We start from the raw sequence: 15,698 nt of genomic DNA on the forward strand, positions 1-15,698 counted from the left end.
CTCGGACGGATGCCAAAGACCTTCATTTTAACCACTTCACCCTGATCGAGTGGAGGATATCTCAGCCACTACCGTCATCGAGATCGACACCCGTCAAGAGCTGTAGTGTCATACCCCTCGAGTTGCCGGGGGCTTATTGGCCTCCGGGTAACCTCAAGCGAGGTCCTTCACTTCCTCGAGTTACCTAGGGCTCATTGGCCCCTGGGTAACCTCGAGCGAGGTCCTTCACTTCCTCGAGTTACCAGGGGCTCATTGGCCCCTTGGTAACCTCGAGCAAGGTTCTTCACTTCCTCGAGTTACCTGGGGCTCATTGGTCTCCGGGTAACCTTGAGCGAGGTCCATCAATTCCTCGAGTTACCTGGGGCTCATTGACCCCTGGGTAACCTCGAGCGAGGTCCTTCACTTCCTCGAGTTACCTGGGGCTCATTGGCCCCTGGGTAACCTCGAGCGAGGTCTCTCACTTCCTCGACTTACCTGGGGCTTATTGGCCTCCGTGTAACCTCGAGCGAGGTCCCTCACTTCCTCGAGTTACTTGGGGCTCATTGACCCCTGGGAAACCTCGAGCGAGGTCCTTCACTTCCCTGAGTTACCTGGGGCTCATTGGCCCCTAGGTAACCTCGAGCGAGGTCCTTCACTTCCTCGAGTTACCTGGGGCTCATTGGCTCCTAGGTAACCTCAAGGCTCCTGGGTAACCTCGAGCGAGGTCCTTCACTTCCTCGAGTTACCTGGGGCTCATTGGCCTCCGGGTAACCTCGATTGAGGTTGCTCATTTCCTCGAGTTACTTGGGGATCATTAACCCCTGGGTAACCTCGACCGAGGTCCTTCGCTTGCTTGAGTTACCTGAGGCTCATTGGCCCTAGGAGACCTCGAGTGAGGTCCTTCAGTCCCTCGAGATAGACCGAGAACCTAGTCACGGAGGGTATTCTGGTAACTTCAGAAAAACACGTGGCGTCAGAAAGTGGCCTCTTCCACATGTTTCGCGTGGGGCTAATGTTTGGGCCCATTAGCCTTAGTGGGCCACCACATGTTCCAAAGCCCTCTGACAGCATGGCAAGCCCTCAGTGGGACCCACCGTCTTAAATCCTGCGCCAGCCTTGCAAGGACATGTTTCACATATGTCAACACCTATAAATATGGAGCAGATTCCCATTTATTAAGGTAATAACTTCTAGACAAACTACTTCTCAGATCCCAATCAATACACATCAACTGAATTGATTGTCGGAGGGGCGATCCCGGATCCACCCCCGGGGTAGTCTAACTCTCGTCTTGTGCAGGTCTCCCATCAATCTTCGAGCATCCGGTCCTCATTAATCTTAATCTCGATCCATCCCACATAATACAAGTTTACCCGAAACAACAACAATTATAGTCTTCTTCAATCGGTGGGGTGATGGTGTACCCAAAGGCGACCCAGAGGCAATTACAAATCGCAAACTTTGGTGACATCTATTAATCAAAGGGACAAAAAACTTTGGCTTGTAGGAGGTCCTAGTTGGATCTCGGACTTGCTAAATGGGCTACCTCGAGTTTTAGTGATGAGGTTTGGCTTGTAGGAGGTCCTAGTTGGATCTCGGATTGATTGTGTCGGACTCTCTGAATTTGGTATCTTAATATTATGGCCTACCTTTTCCGCTCAAAAAAAACTTTGGTGCGAGTACCACCACGATTGCGGACACACCACCCGTAATTGTCGAGAGCTTAAGAGAGCATTGGACAAGTTAGCAGATGAAGGAAAGTTATATTGATATTTAGAGAATATGGCGCAGAAGAAGAAAGAACCTTGAAGAGAAAAAGAGTCGAGTGATGAAACAGAAGGGTTTGTTAATGTCATAGCTGGAGGATACACTTCGGGTGGCCTAACTGGCCGCTCTAGAAAGAAACACCTCTACACCCTCAAACACAGGTCACAACTAATATGACAACCTCTGTGGTACTCCCCACTATGACATTCAAGGACATCCATCGACCTAGACAAACCCCTCACAACGACCAATTAGTCGTCGAACTCAAGATTATTAATTTGCGAGTAGGGCGAGTGCTAATTGATAATGGAAGCTCCGCCGACATCAAGACCATGGATTGTCTCAAGAAGCTAAAGTACCAAGCTAGTGATCTCACACCATCAACCAGCCGCTCGTCGGGTTTGGCAGACAATCATTGTAGATGCTAGGGTCAATAAGGCTACCAGTCCGGATGTTAGAAAAAGGGAAACACATGAGTGTTCTTGTCGACTTCCTGATCGTCAATGTCGATATTCCTTACAATGTTATCATTAGATGACCCATTCTCAATCAAGTGAAAGCTGCAATATCCACTAACCAACACCTACTCCAGTTTCAGGCAGACGATGGAAAGGTTGTCCAGCTGTTCGGTGACTAGAGCACTTCAAGATAATATTATGTGAAAAGCCTCTCCCCGTCATGGGCTTTACGTTCTTAAGAACCCAAAGTGATACAAAAGGCCTCGTCCGGTGGATGGAGACGAAGATATCTACATCGACTAAAGAGAAAGGAAGGACAATACGCATTGCGAAAAAAGTACCCGACAATGTCAGGTCACAACTCATCGTTGTTGTCAAATAATTTAGAGATGTCTTTACTTATAACGTCGACGAGATGCCTGATATAGACACCTACATCATGGTGTCAGAGGGGACACCACCCGGTAAAACATAAACTGCGGCACCAGGGGGTCGAGAGAAGTAAAGTCGTCGCTAAAGAAGTGAAGGATTTACAGGAGGCAGAATTCATAAAGGAAAGCCAATATACTGAACGGTTGGCCAACTTAGTATTGGTTTAAAAGGCATCCGACACTTGGAGGATTTGCATCGACTTCACATACTTGAACGAGGCCTGTTTGAAGGGCGACTTTCCCTTGCCCAAGATCGATAGATTGGTAGACTGGACCGCAGGCCATGCACTCTTCAGCTTTATGGACGCCAATGTAGGGTATCATCAAATCCCCGTGGCTAAGGAAGATCAAGTCCATATTGCCTTCATCACGACTTTCGTGATATATGTTGCTATAAAGTTATGTTATTCGGCTTAAAGAACGCTGGACACTCCTACCAACGCTTTGTTAACGAAATGTTCAAACACAAGACCGGAAAAGACGTTGAAGTATATGTTGATGACATGATTGTCAAGAGCAAGAAACAAGATCACACATTAGACTTGAGAGATACTTTATCCACCTTACGCGCCCACAACATGAAGGTTAACCCGAAGAAGTGTGTCTTAGTCATTTGAGGAGAGAAATGCCTCGGTTACTTGGTGGATAAGCGGGGAATCGAAAACTGATAAATGGGTTTGGACCCCTTCAAAAACTGTCACTTTCTCGGTTAAATCATTCTCCTCCAAATTGGCCAATATTGATAAAAGCGCCAATTTTGATATCATTAAGGGACAATGGAAAGGTTTAGTTCCCTTCCGAATTGAAATTTTCGTTTGGTTCGTATTGCTTGGTCGAATAAACACAAAAGCTAGGCTTTCGCGTATGAATATCATTCAGGACTCGAAAATTTCTTGTGTTCTCTGCAACAACAATAGTTTTGAGGACATTAACCATCTCTTCTTACATTGTCCTTTCACTCAAAAATTATGGCATTTGGTGGCTCGCCTTATGGGATCTATCTTGGACCTTTCCTTCCTCAACATGGGAGGTCTATGATAATGGCTCCTCCCTCGAAAGGGCAGCTTCTTTAAGAAGGTTTGGCAAGTTGTGTTCTTCATCATTTTGTGGTCTCTACGGAATGAAAGAAACATAAGGATTTTTGAAGGTAAATCTTGCTCTTTATCCCAAACTTAAGACCTAATTCTATTACGAATGAGTTGGTGGATAAAAGGGTGGGGTGACCCTTTCTCCTATAAATCGGGTGGCATTCTAAGGAACCCTTCATGCCTTATGTGGTACGTGTTTCCCGCCTTCTCCAAAGCTCGACCCTCCATTAATGTAGTGATTCATTGGCTCCCCCCTCCTCAATGCTCTTTAAAGTGCAATGTAGATGCTTCGGTTAGCCCCTCCTTATTATGCTCCTTCATTGGTGGAGTCCTTAGAGATCATTGTGGCAACTTCATATGTATGTTCTTGAATCGAATGGCATTCATGGAGATTAATAACGCGGCATTGTTAGCTATTCATTGGGTAAAAGTTACTTCAAGCTCTGAGCGGTTTAATGGCTCCCACGTTATCATTGACTCAGACTCATTGAACGCCTTCAATTGGTGTAACTCAGTGAATAAAGGCCCATGGAACCTGTTTTATCCTAAACTTCATTCGCAAATCAACAAAAGCTAAAACTGGAGTCTCGAATTCATATATGGGACGAGGTAAAAATATGATAGTAGACTCATTAGCCAAGAAAGGCTTGAGTAGAAGAGACAAATTCGTTGTATGGCTTTGAAGAGTTAGAAAGAGTATAATGTTCCCTTATGACTTTTTGCTCATGTTTGCCTTTGGTAGTCCAAGTCTGTATTGTAGCCTTACTTATTGATCAACGCTTTATTCTGTCTGTAACCGATGATTTGGCTTTAGCCTGATTAATGAAAATCCGAAAATAAAATTATTAAAAGAAGTGGATGCCATACAAAGTTCGGGATGTCATTGAGATGAAAATCCCTCGAATTGTCAAAGAAGTACAACACCTAACTTGTTGTAAGGCAACCCTCGGCCGCTTCCTCTCGATCTCTACTAACAAAAGCTTACACTTTTTCAAGACACTGAAACATACTACCTTTCCACCGGGACAACGCGGTGGAAGACACCTTGCACTAGCTAAAAGAGCATCTAGCCAGCCTCCTAAAGCTCGTCACCTTCTTCCGGGGGGAGATGCTATTCATATATCTGGCCGTCTTGGAGAATGCCCTCAGCAATTTCCTTATTGTTGAACGAGAAAAATATCAACGCCTAGTCTATTTTTTGAGCCACGCCTTGGAAGGTGCAGAAGCAAAATATCTCCCTATTGAGAAAATGATGTTTGCGCTGGTCATGGTGACACGAAGGCTCAAGCCCTATTTCCAGGCTCATCCAATCAAAATTCTTACAAGTCAACCTCTCCGAAAGGTTATTGAAGGAAAGAATCAATCTAGTCGAGTTGATGACTGTGCCAACCAACTATTTGACTACAGGATGGAATTCGAGCTCCTTCGAGCTATTAAAAGCACAATCCCTGGCAGACTTCATAGTCGAATGTACTTCAAAACCCGAGCGAAATGAAGAAGGTACCTCGAAATTGTTTGTTGATGAGTCATCATCAAAGGCCGAGTGCAGCGTTGGATTGCTGGTCGTCGATCCCTAGAAGAATATAACTGAGTATGCTGTCAAATTCGACTTCACTGCATCGACAACGAAGTCGAGTACGAGGCCTTGCTACTTGGCATTCAGCTGTGAAAAACGGTCAGGCTCAAAAAATCAAAGCTCAATGGGACTCCCAACTCATTGTGGGATAGGTCATAGGGGAGTTCAAGACTAAAGAAGACAACATAAAGATGTACCTCATGAGGGTAAAGCAAGAGGTATCAGATATAACAAGCTTTAACATCACTCACATCCCTCGATCAAAAAATTAGCAAGCAAATGCGTTGTCTAGAATGGCTAGCTCGATCGAGGACCTAACACCTCGACCCATAATGTGGGAAGTGCTAAAGACGCCCAACATAACAGAGGGGTATCGACCTTGGACAAGAGCGCCACTTGGATGGGAAGGATATTGGCCGACCTAGGGATGACATGCTACCCAAAAATAAGCTAGAAGCCAAGAAGAGAAGGAGACAATAGCTCGATAATCAGCTATATAAGAAGTCCTTCACGTACCCCTTGCTTCGGTGCTTGACCCACTCTGAAAAAATTGTTAAGAAAATCCATAAGTTTCCTTGTCAGTTTCGAGTTCCTAATACTTTGCTTAATCTTCTAAACACTAGAGTTTTTCTTTTTACAGAGTTGTAATTGGGGAAAAAAAAAGTTGTGCAAACTCTTGCAAGGCTTTGAGTTAAGTCAAGTATTAAGAGACAGAGAGAGAGAGTAGGACAATGATAAAGTTATCATTGTGGGTAGCTAAGTTCCTAATGGAGCTTGAGTCGTGGAGTCTATAATAGATTGTAACTAGGTGCTCCTCTGTTATAGTAAAAGAGTTGAAAATCCCTAATGGGTCGAGGTTTTTCTCCTTATATTGAGATAAGGAGTTTCCTCGCTAAATCTCTCTTGCATGCTTTAAGTTCCTATTGCATTTAAAGTTATAAATTCCATAATCAAAGTTAAAAGTTTTGAATAGTAATTCTCACTACAATTCACCCCTCCTTTATAGTGTTCCCTAAAGTAACAATATCATCATTGGGTACTCATATAGAGAGACACAATTATGTGTCTACACTTTCACATGGATATTTCACCTCACATACTCCAAGTATATAACTCTCAAACACCTCAAACACTTGCATACTTTCTCAATCTCTGTTAATTTCGTTGCAAGCTCCATGATTGCTCCTCTCGAATGTTGTTATAATCTACGACCCATGCGACACAGGTATATTCCTTTGGGTCTTTAATCTTTCTTTACATATTTATTTGTTTGAAGTTACTAACATATTTTTTTATGATGTAGATCTTTAAACAAATTCATGTCTCTTCTATATTCTACTTCCTAATCTCGTCTTTAATATTTTTGTACATATTTCATGTTTTTATGTTTATTGCTTTCATCACCTCACATGCTTATTATTGCTAATCAAAGACCGAAGTAATGTTCCAACAATAAACTCAGATAATGTGGACGATTGATTTTAGAACCCCAATAATTTGATTGCTGATGAATAAACATATCACTAAAAAGTTAGTTTTTTCTTTTTGCATTTTTAATAAACCAACATACATTAATCTTTTTAGGGTGTTGAAATCAAATACTTCCTCCGTTTTTTTTAGATGTTACACTTTCTATTTTAGGAAGTTTTAAATTAGATGTTACACTTTTATTTTGGGTAATAACTTCTCTCTATCTCTCTCCTATCACATGTTCACATGGGACCCTTTTGTTTTTCATTCTCTCTATCTCTCTCCTCTCCAAAAATTACCTAGGAGTCCGTGATTTGAAAAGTGTAACATCTAATAAAAAACGGAGGAAGTATTAGGTTGTTCAATTGCATAAAACTAGTCTATGAATCATGTTATGTAGATGTGAGCAATGGGCGAACATGATTCATGATCATGTTTGTACTCACACCCCCAAACTCAACTTTTGGTTCATTATTAACCAATCATAAAGTTATGACGGGGAAATCTACATTGAATAAATCACTAACTATCTTTATAGTTTCTCAATATCCAATTAGGTTTATAAGTTTTCTTTTAAAGACTTGTTGGCGATTTTAAAATATTTTTGAAAACTAAAATCTTTAAATGAGATAGTCAAATTCACGCTCACACTACATAAACTATAAAAATATGCCTACAATCTTTTTTTTTTTTTTAATTAGATATGCCTACAATCTCAAACCACTCTTTTTACCTTAAAACTCTCTCAACCATAGTCCATTAAATAAAATAAAAAAAAATAAAAAAAAAGAGTGGTTTGAGATTGTAGGCATAAAAAATAAAAAAAAATAAAAAAGAAAAAAAAAGAAAAAAAAAGGTTAATGAGAAAAAATAAGAAAAAAAGTTCACATAGAATAGGAAAAAAAAAAAGATTGGGAAAAAATTTCAATTAGTGCGTCAGTTACTTAAATAGGCATTACACCTTATTACTTCTTTCTCTCATTTGAGTTTTTCTCTTCTCCCGCTTAAGTTGAAAGAGAGAAAAACACAGAGAAATGGGCAGGAAGCATCCATTGACCATTGGTACCTGTTGCAATCTAATGTCACCTTCTCCATATTCCATATTTTATTCGTAGCTTCTCCACCTCAGTCCCCAAGTTTTATACTCCTACTAATAAAATTTAGGAAAAATTCACATGAATAATCCGAACTATTGGCAATCTTCCCATATTAATCCCAATTATGGATTATTCTAGTATAATCCTAACTATATGGGGTATCTTCTCCTAATGAGCTGTAACCTGAAGAAACCGGTTAAGCAAGTTACTTAAGGCATGTGTCTTGCATACATTGGTTCCTATAATTTTTTTGAAAGATAATAACCACTGCACCACGCACCAGCATCACATACCAACCCCACGCACCAACACCACCAGCACACACCACCACCGCAACACCAACCACACCGCCGACACCACGCACCGCACACCCTTCGAACCCCTAACCACCATCAGAACCACCACCTACCGCCGCACTCCTACAAATCAACCCCACCCCATCGAACCCATAACCCCACAGAACCACCACCTCTAATCGACCCAAATCAACCCCAAACAACCCACCCATTCAAATCGCACCACCTCCACCTTCAAATCGCAGCACCACACCTTCAAACCACCCCACCCCCATCGAACCCACAAACCGCCACCCCATCCCGTCAAATCGCACCCCCACCCAGCCCACCGTCGAACCCATTCGAACCCCAATCTCGCCCACCGTCAAACCCATTCAAACCCCACAACCACATCATTGCAACCCCAGCCACCCCCGAAAACCCATTCGAATCCCAACCCCAAAACCCATTCAAACCCATTCAGAAACAAAAAGAAGAAGAAGAGAGGAGGTCTCTGGTGGTGCCGATGGTGACGCGAGGGAGGAGATAGAGTGGGGAGGAGTGCCGGTTTGGTGGTGGTGGCGGAGTTTGTTGGCATGATACTATAGTGGAGTTAGTGTATGGGTTAGGAAGGGGAATAAATGGTTGTGAGGGGGCATGTGACTAGGGGTCGGGGTAGTTTTCAGGTGAACGGAAGTGTTTTTCGAGGTGGTGGGGTTGGATTTGAGGTTGATGGTGGTGGTTTTCAGGAAGAATAGGATGATTTCCAGATTGGTGGTGGTGTTTTATAGGGTGGGTGGGTGTACTGTTGGTGTTTTATAGGGTGAGTGGGTGTACCGGTGGTGTTTCAATGGATGAAAGTGATGGTCAGTAGAACAGAAAGGAAGAGAGAAAGAAATAAAAAAGAAAAATACGAAAATCTTAAAATTTAACCTGTTTAACAGGTTGTAGGTCATCAGGGTTCAATTTAGGAAGGTCCTTCAATAGTTAGGATTATACTAGAATAATCCATAATTGGGATTAATATTGAAACACTAGCCATAGTTCGGATTATCTATGTGAATTTTTCCTAAAATTTATATGCCCAATTTATGAAAGATTCAAACTTTAAAGAATAAGCAGTTACTCACTACACAACAGAGTAAATAAAAAAAATCCATCAAAAAAGATGGCAAATTGGGAGCTGAAGAGATGTTGCAATCATGAACAACTTGTTTTCTTAACCACAACTGCTGTTTGCACTGTTGTCATTCTTGCGGTATGTTTTTCCCCTTTCTTCATCAATCCTTCTATCTTTGTCTTTTTTGTTTTAATTTAACCCACCATTTCATTTTTACTTTATTATAATTTTTATTCTTTATTTTGCTTATGTTAGTTATTTCCTGGAGATTGATGGTATTGATTTGGAAATACGGATCTAGAATTATAAATTTGAGTTGTTTGCTACATTATAGTAGCAAATGTACAAAAGAATGAGGTGTTATGGTGGACTATATACAGTATATATTTGCTGATGCTTGTCAGTGATATAAAAAATACTAGTAGGAGTATTTTTTAAGTTGGTGGTTGAATTTAATCGTCATAAAGTTCAATCCTGGCTAGAAAGATTTCTTGATTTGTGTTTTTTATTAATTTTATTTTGTCGTTTCGTAGTACACTGATTGAGGCTCTTTGGATTTCAATGAGGTATAGTCTAGCCTCTAGGTGTGGCTTTGGAGATTCAACTGGTGCGGCCTAGTGTTGAACTTTGTTTCATATTTTCTCATTTTTCTGTGAATGAATATAATGATTGGAATAGAACCATACAAGAAATAAGAAATTCATATAATAAGAATTTCAGCATTGGTGGCATATGAGAAGTTAAAAGTAAAATTTCTGTAGAAATACTAAGCAATAAATAATCATCAATAGTACAGATCCAAGCGTAGTTTTAGACATAAATTTCTAAATTAATACTCCCCTCCACATGATTATGTCTTGACTTATACTGGAAATAATTTAGAATATTCTCTCAACTTTTGAATAGTGCTAAGATTCGAAATAGGAAGAATAAGAAGGAACGGAGGGACTACCATTTTGGGAAGTGAAATAATGTCTATTGTTCTCTCGGAACAATATTGAAATTTAAGCATCTATAGGTGGTTTACCAAAATGGCTGGAAAAAACTAACAGATTAAATAGCTTGAAAGTAGGTTTTTGTGTGTTTATAAAAAAAATATTTGGTAGTTATTTTCAAGTAGTGAAAAATAATATATAGGTAGTATTTCACAATTTTTCCTTGTTATAATTACTTTTGTGTTACTAGAAGATGATGGATTTAGGGCATGTTCGAACTCATGGTAATGAACTAAGGTGGTAATAGAAGAAAAAACAAGGAGATAAGCTAGATGGAGGTGGTCGTAGGTGGCATGAGGTAGTGATTGTGTAAAGGTGAGGAAGGAATTGGGAAACTATCACCCTTAATCTAGGGGTAAAGAGTTATCTACCAGACTACCACCCCCCTAGGGTAATGCATTGCCTCCAACCGAGGGTATAATTCCTCTTTCCATTCCCGGTCCTTGGATTATATGCTTTATCATCCTTCTAGTCTTCTACCATCACTTAAACTCTTCATTCACTTTGAAATAGAATGAGAATCTATGACTAAGAGCGTGTTTAGCGAGATGCAACAAGTAGCATTTTGACTAATTCAATACTTTATAAACTTGTGAAGTAATGTTCAGCAAGGTTGTGTTTCAATATACCAGTGAAAGGGTAATTTGACCTATCTGCTATTACATTGAATGATACTTGAGATATAAAAGGAGATTTGGTTAACGGTAGAGTTATTATCAAAAAGTAATAGTAGTTGGTAGTTTCGCTATCTTAGTTTACAATCGTGAAGATTTCAGTTCAGTTGCATTTTTAAGGTAGATTAAGCCTAAGGGTTGTCTCTGAAGAATTCAGCTAATTCTAGTTTGTGAACGTGGTTGTTCCAGTCTTTGGTTGAACGTCTTATGTCCTTGCAAGCAGTGGAGGTTTTGGTTTATCAAAGCTAATAGTCGGGGATAGTTTATGCTTCTTGTTTTGTTAATTTTGCAGCTATGGAGAACGGTCTTACTGATGCCTTTTAAGCTTGTGACTGTTTTCCTTCATGAAGCAAGCCATGCTATTGCTTGCAAACTTACTTGTGGCCATGTGAGTTTGATTCTCTCGACGTGTTCATTAAGTACTCATTTTCTAGTGTCATATCAAGTACTTCTAAACCCTGCATGTAATGGTTAGTTTTTCTGCAGTGAAAATCTTGGCTGAAATCTATTTGATTTGTTGTACAGGTAGAGGAGATGCAAGTACATGCAAACGAAGGTGGCATGACGACAACACGTGGTGGTGTCTATTGGTTTATCTTACCTGCTGGATGTAATTGCACTACTAGAACCTGAAACAATTAACTAATGAGAATCATGATCTTTTTGATATTGGGTTCTCATGGGATCCTCTAATGGAGTTTTATTGCTTCAAACATTCATTTAGGCAGTTTCATTGTTCTCAATTGATATTCTGCAAGCAAATTGAATCATGTTTCCTGTTGTTTCTAGATCTAGGCTCATCATTCTGGGGAATGGCTTTAATACTTGCATCAACAAATCTTTTGACTGCGAGAATTGCTGCAGGATGTTTAGCCCTTGCTCTATTTATCGTTCTTTTTGTTGCCAAAAATGTGAGTAACATTTAACTTCAATGAAGAAAAGTGATAGTTGTGGGTTTCAGATTCTGCCTGTAAATGTACCTTATTTTGATTTCGAATATTAGGTTAAGGTGGTTGTTGTAGTGTCTGATGGAACGTTAAAGAAATTTAGTAGTTTGATTATCTAATGGACTCATTATAAATTGTTGATCAAAGTCCTGCACTGTATATTGCTTACCAAGCTTGCTCTCCTGTGAGAACCTCATTTTCTATTTCTATGAAGAGGCAGATTTAGGCATTTATCTTGATAAATATTGAACAATGTGATGGGTGTGTTCTCTTCACCTTATTTTTCTGAACTTTTTGGAACCTATTGAAACTTATTTTTATAAGGGGTTTGAACTTATTAAAACATATTGGAACCCATTTGAACTTATGCGAACGTATTGGTACTTATCTGAACTTATTAGACCTGAAACTTAATTTTCAAGATGAAGAGAATGCACCCTAAATGACACTTGAATTGGTTACTAATTATTCTCATTTCTGCAGTGGACACTACGTGGATTATGTATCGGTATGTTCAGAACATCAGAACATGTCTTGAGGTTTTTACATTTATGACAGTAAACTAATCTGAAGCATGCACTTGCAAATTAAAATGTCTTATAAGCCATTGTTTTTGCAGGGTTCATTATTTTACTTGCTGTAATATGGGTCCTGCAGGAAACAACAAAAATCCATGCCCTCCGCTATATGATTATGTTCATTGGTAACTTTCTCCAATCTAAATTGAATTCGTTTTCTGGCAGTTTCATGCACTGGATGAAGAAGCCCTATCAATCCTTTTCACATTATGAATCTACTGTCTGATTTGCAGGTATAATGAACAGCTTGTTCTCAATTTATGGTATGTCCACGGAAAAAACTTACCACCCTTGTCCCTAAATAATGGGACACTTTCTATCTTACTTCATCCCAAATAGTAGCTGCTTTCTAAATTTAGTAAAGTTTGGATTTCTAATGACACTTGTCAATGACACTCTTACAAATGAATATCAAAAAAAGACTTGCTTTTGGTGTGGGGAAGAGGTAAAAAATAAAAATTCAAATAATAAACGACAGTTGTGTATTTTAATCCGGTTCACAAAAAATTACCCTCAATCTTTGTTACTCGGACTCAGCTCAGACGCGAGTAAGTGTCCAAGTGTTAGAACTTAGACATGAGCATCCTATGTAAATTTTGCAAGATTTTAGTATCCAAGTCTCAGAACCATGTATGAGTTGTGAAATGAAGTCCCCGGAGTAATATAGCCCTCAATCAAATGTAGCCTATTAATTAGGAATACAGGGATTAGTATATTCCTTGTGCGAGTGTAAACAAATTGGTTTGATCGTTTAAAATTCATGTAGAGCTGATGTGCAGCTTTTGATGGACTTGTAAACTACAGATATATACGGTGATCTAATCTCCCGAAGGGAACACACTAGTGATGCAGAGAAGTTCGCTGAAGAATGTCCTTGCCTTTGCAACGGTGTGGGATGGGGTATCGTTTGGTAAAGCTCTTTTTATCAAACCAATCAATTTCGAATTAGTAATCACTTAATTCTGCATTATAATATCATTCCTTACCTATTTGCAACTGTAGGGGAATAATATCAATACTGTTTCTATGTATATCAATGTATTTAGGCCTCGTAATCCTGTCATCAGGTAATCTACTGTAACTTTCATTTGAGTTCAGTGTTCTAATCAGAATGCGGTTCGCAACCTTGATTTTCTTTCCTCATATGTCCAGGTTGAGAAGAACCAGAGTGCAGGGTTAAAACTTATAAAATATAGCTATTTTTTACACACTTGAAGAAGACAAGGGAAGAGGGGAGGGGCCGGGGGTAGAACAATTATTGTATACTTGATTTTCATAAAAAAAAATACTCTTTGTTCATGCATATGCAGATATGCTTTGATCTAATACCGAATTACAGGGAATGTTATTAACAATATGGGGCATGTTCATTAGAAATAAAAAGTATTCATTTGGAATATAATGTGCATGGTGCACATAGAAGAACCATATCATTCACGTCTAAGGATTCAATGTGAGACTAAATCTTCGCAACAGATTCTTTTTGAGCTTTGCATTCACAATGACTTCTATAAGTTTGCCGGATCAAATAATATTGCAAGTATTTTAAAGGCACATACCTGTATAATTAAGCTATGTTGATACTATAGGGTTCGTTTTGATTCAATATGGCACTTCTCCATACTTGTAAAGAGAACTTTTTTTTTTTTAATAATTTACTTTTCAAAATTTCTCCTACTTTATATATTTATAATTTTATTTTTATAGTAAGAAAACTAGAGGAAAATATAAGATGAGATGATGTAATGCACGATGTTGGCAGATCATATTTGTTAATAACAATCATTCTATAATCTTGAAACCGTTGAATCAATCTTTTAGCATAGGTGTTGGGGCCGTTGTGGCCTATGGGTAGTCCCATGTTAAAAGAACAATAGAGAAGAGAGTGATTTATATTGTTTGAGACCATTATTGTTTGAATAGCTTTTGGAGGGAGCTTTGTAGCGTATATTATAATTTTTTTAAATATTCATATTAGATGCACTAAAAAACTTGGTTAATTAAGTTTTTTTTAAATATTCATATTAGATGCACTAAAAAACTTGGTTAATTAAGTCTAATAATGTTTGATAATTCATCGGGTCAGGTCATTTTCAAATGGTCATATCTCACTTGTTTCTCATCGGAATCGAGCTTTTGACCAGGAGTTGAAAAACTATCGAGCCAAATTTTAATCTTCAACTTGAATCTTCCCAAAATATTAAGTGCGATGTGAGATATGACCTTTTGAAATTGACCCTTGTGCACAAACCCTTATGAACAAATTGAGTTACTCTTATGAGCAAATAGAGTTAGTTGTATGAATATATGGTTATTCTTAGCAATAAAAGGGCGTTACTCCTATAAACAAGTGTGGTTACTTTTGTTACAAAAGGAATACTAATCAGTTTACTTTTATGAACGAATGAGGTTACTCGTATGAAGAAAATAGGTTACTTTTGTGAATAAATTAGGTTACTTGATCAAATAGGGCATCTTATGATTAAATAAGGTTACCATTGAATACTAATGAGGTTACTCGTATTAAAAAAATAAGGTTACTTTGTGAACAATTGAGGTTACTAGTATGATTAAATAGGATCGTCTTATTATTTAGTGAGATTATATGAAAAAATGGGGTTAGTTTAGTGAATAATTGAGATTACTTGTATGATTAAATACTTAAGTGAGGTTGATTTTATGAACGAATGAGGTCACTCGTATGTAATAATGAGTTTACTCATGTCTTTAAATGGGTTACTCGTACGATTAAATAGCATCGTCTTATGATTAAATGATGTTAATTACTCTTATGAAAGAATGAGCTTACTCGTATCAATAAATGGGGATCTTATGAATGAATGGGGTTATTCATTTGAATGAATGAGGTTACTTATCATTTTACTCTTATGAATGAATAAGGTTATTCGTTTGGATAAATGCGGTTACTTTTGTGGACTTTTGGGTATACTCTTATGATTTAATTTGGTTACCCATATGATTTATTGAAGTTACTTGTATAAATAAATGAGGTTACTAATATGAATAAATGAGGCTACTGGTATGAATAAATGAAGTTACTCATATGATTAAAGAAGGTTACTCCAAAAAACTAAACGAGGTTAATGCAAAAAAATTAATGATGTTACCCATATAATATTCTGTGCACAATTTGGGTTACTCGTATGAATAAAATAAGGTTACCCGTATAAATAAATGAGGTTACTAGTATGAATAAATGGGTGTACTCATTCCATTATGCAT

At 38.5% G+C, this 15,698-nt stretch overlaps 1 protein-coding gene across 3 annotated transcripts; it reads left to right on the top strand.

The window, feature by feature from the left end:
* Positions 1–7,735: 7,735 nt before the first annotated feature.
* LOC104893577 (hypothetical protein) lies at positions 7,736–14,296 on the top strand. 3 transcript variants are annotated; one of them, XM_057395116.1, is made up of 11 exons: positions 7,737–7,923; positions 9,212–9,399; positions 11,223–11,318; positions 11,456–11,540; positions 11,720–11,841; positions 12,361–12,385; positions 12,497–12,580; positions 12,689–12,718; positions 13,260–13,365; positions 13,458–13,522; positions 13,608–14,284. In XM_057395116.1, exons 2-11 carry the CDS (start codon positions 9,310–9,312, stop codon positions 13,610–13,612), a joined length of 708 nt encoding a protein of 235 aa, XP_057251099.1. In that variant the 5' UTR covers positions 7,737–7,923; positions 9,212–9,309; the 3' UTR covers positions 13,613–14,284. The 3 variants fall into 3 exon arrangements, with proteins under 3 accessions (XP_057251100.1, XP_057251099.1, XP_010678008.1); XM_057395117.1 differs by lacking the exon at positions 11,223–11,318 and having other exon boundaries at positions 7,736–7,923; positions 13,608–14,296; XM_010679706.4 differs by lacking the exon at positions 7,737–7,923 and having other exon boundaries at positions 8,937–9,399.
* Positions 14,297–15,698: the final 1,402 nt, after the last annotated feature.

The sequence above is a fragment of the Beta vulgaris genome, chromosome 5 (assembly GCF_026745355.1).
Source record: "Beta vulgaris subsp. vulgaris cultivar EL10 chromosome 5, EL10.2, whole genome shotgun sequence".
NCBI lineage: Eukaryota > Viridiplantae > Streptophyta > Magnoliopsida > Caryophyllales > Amaranthaceae > Beta > Beta vulgaris.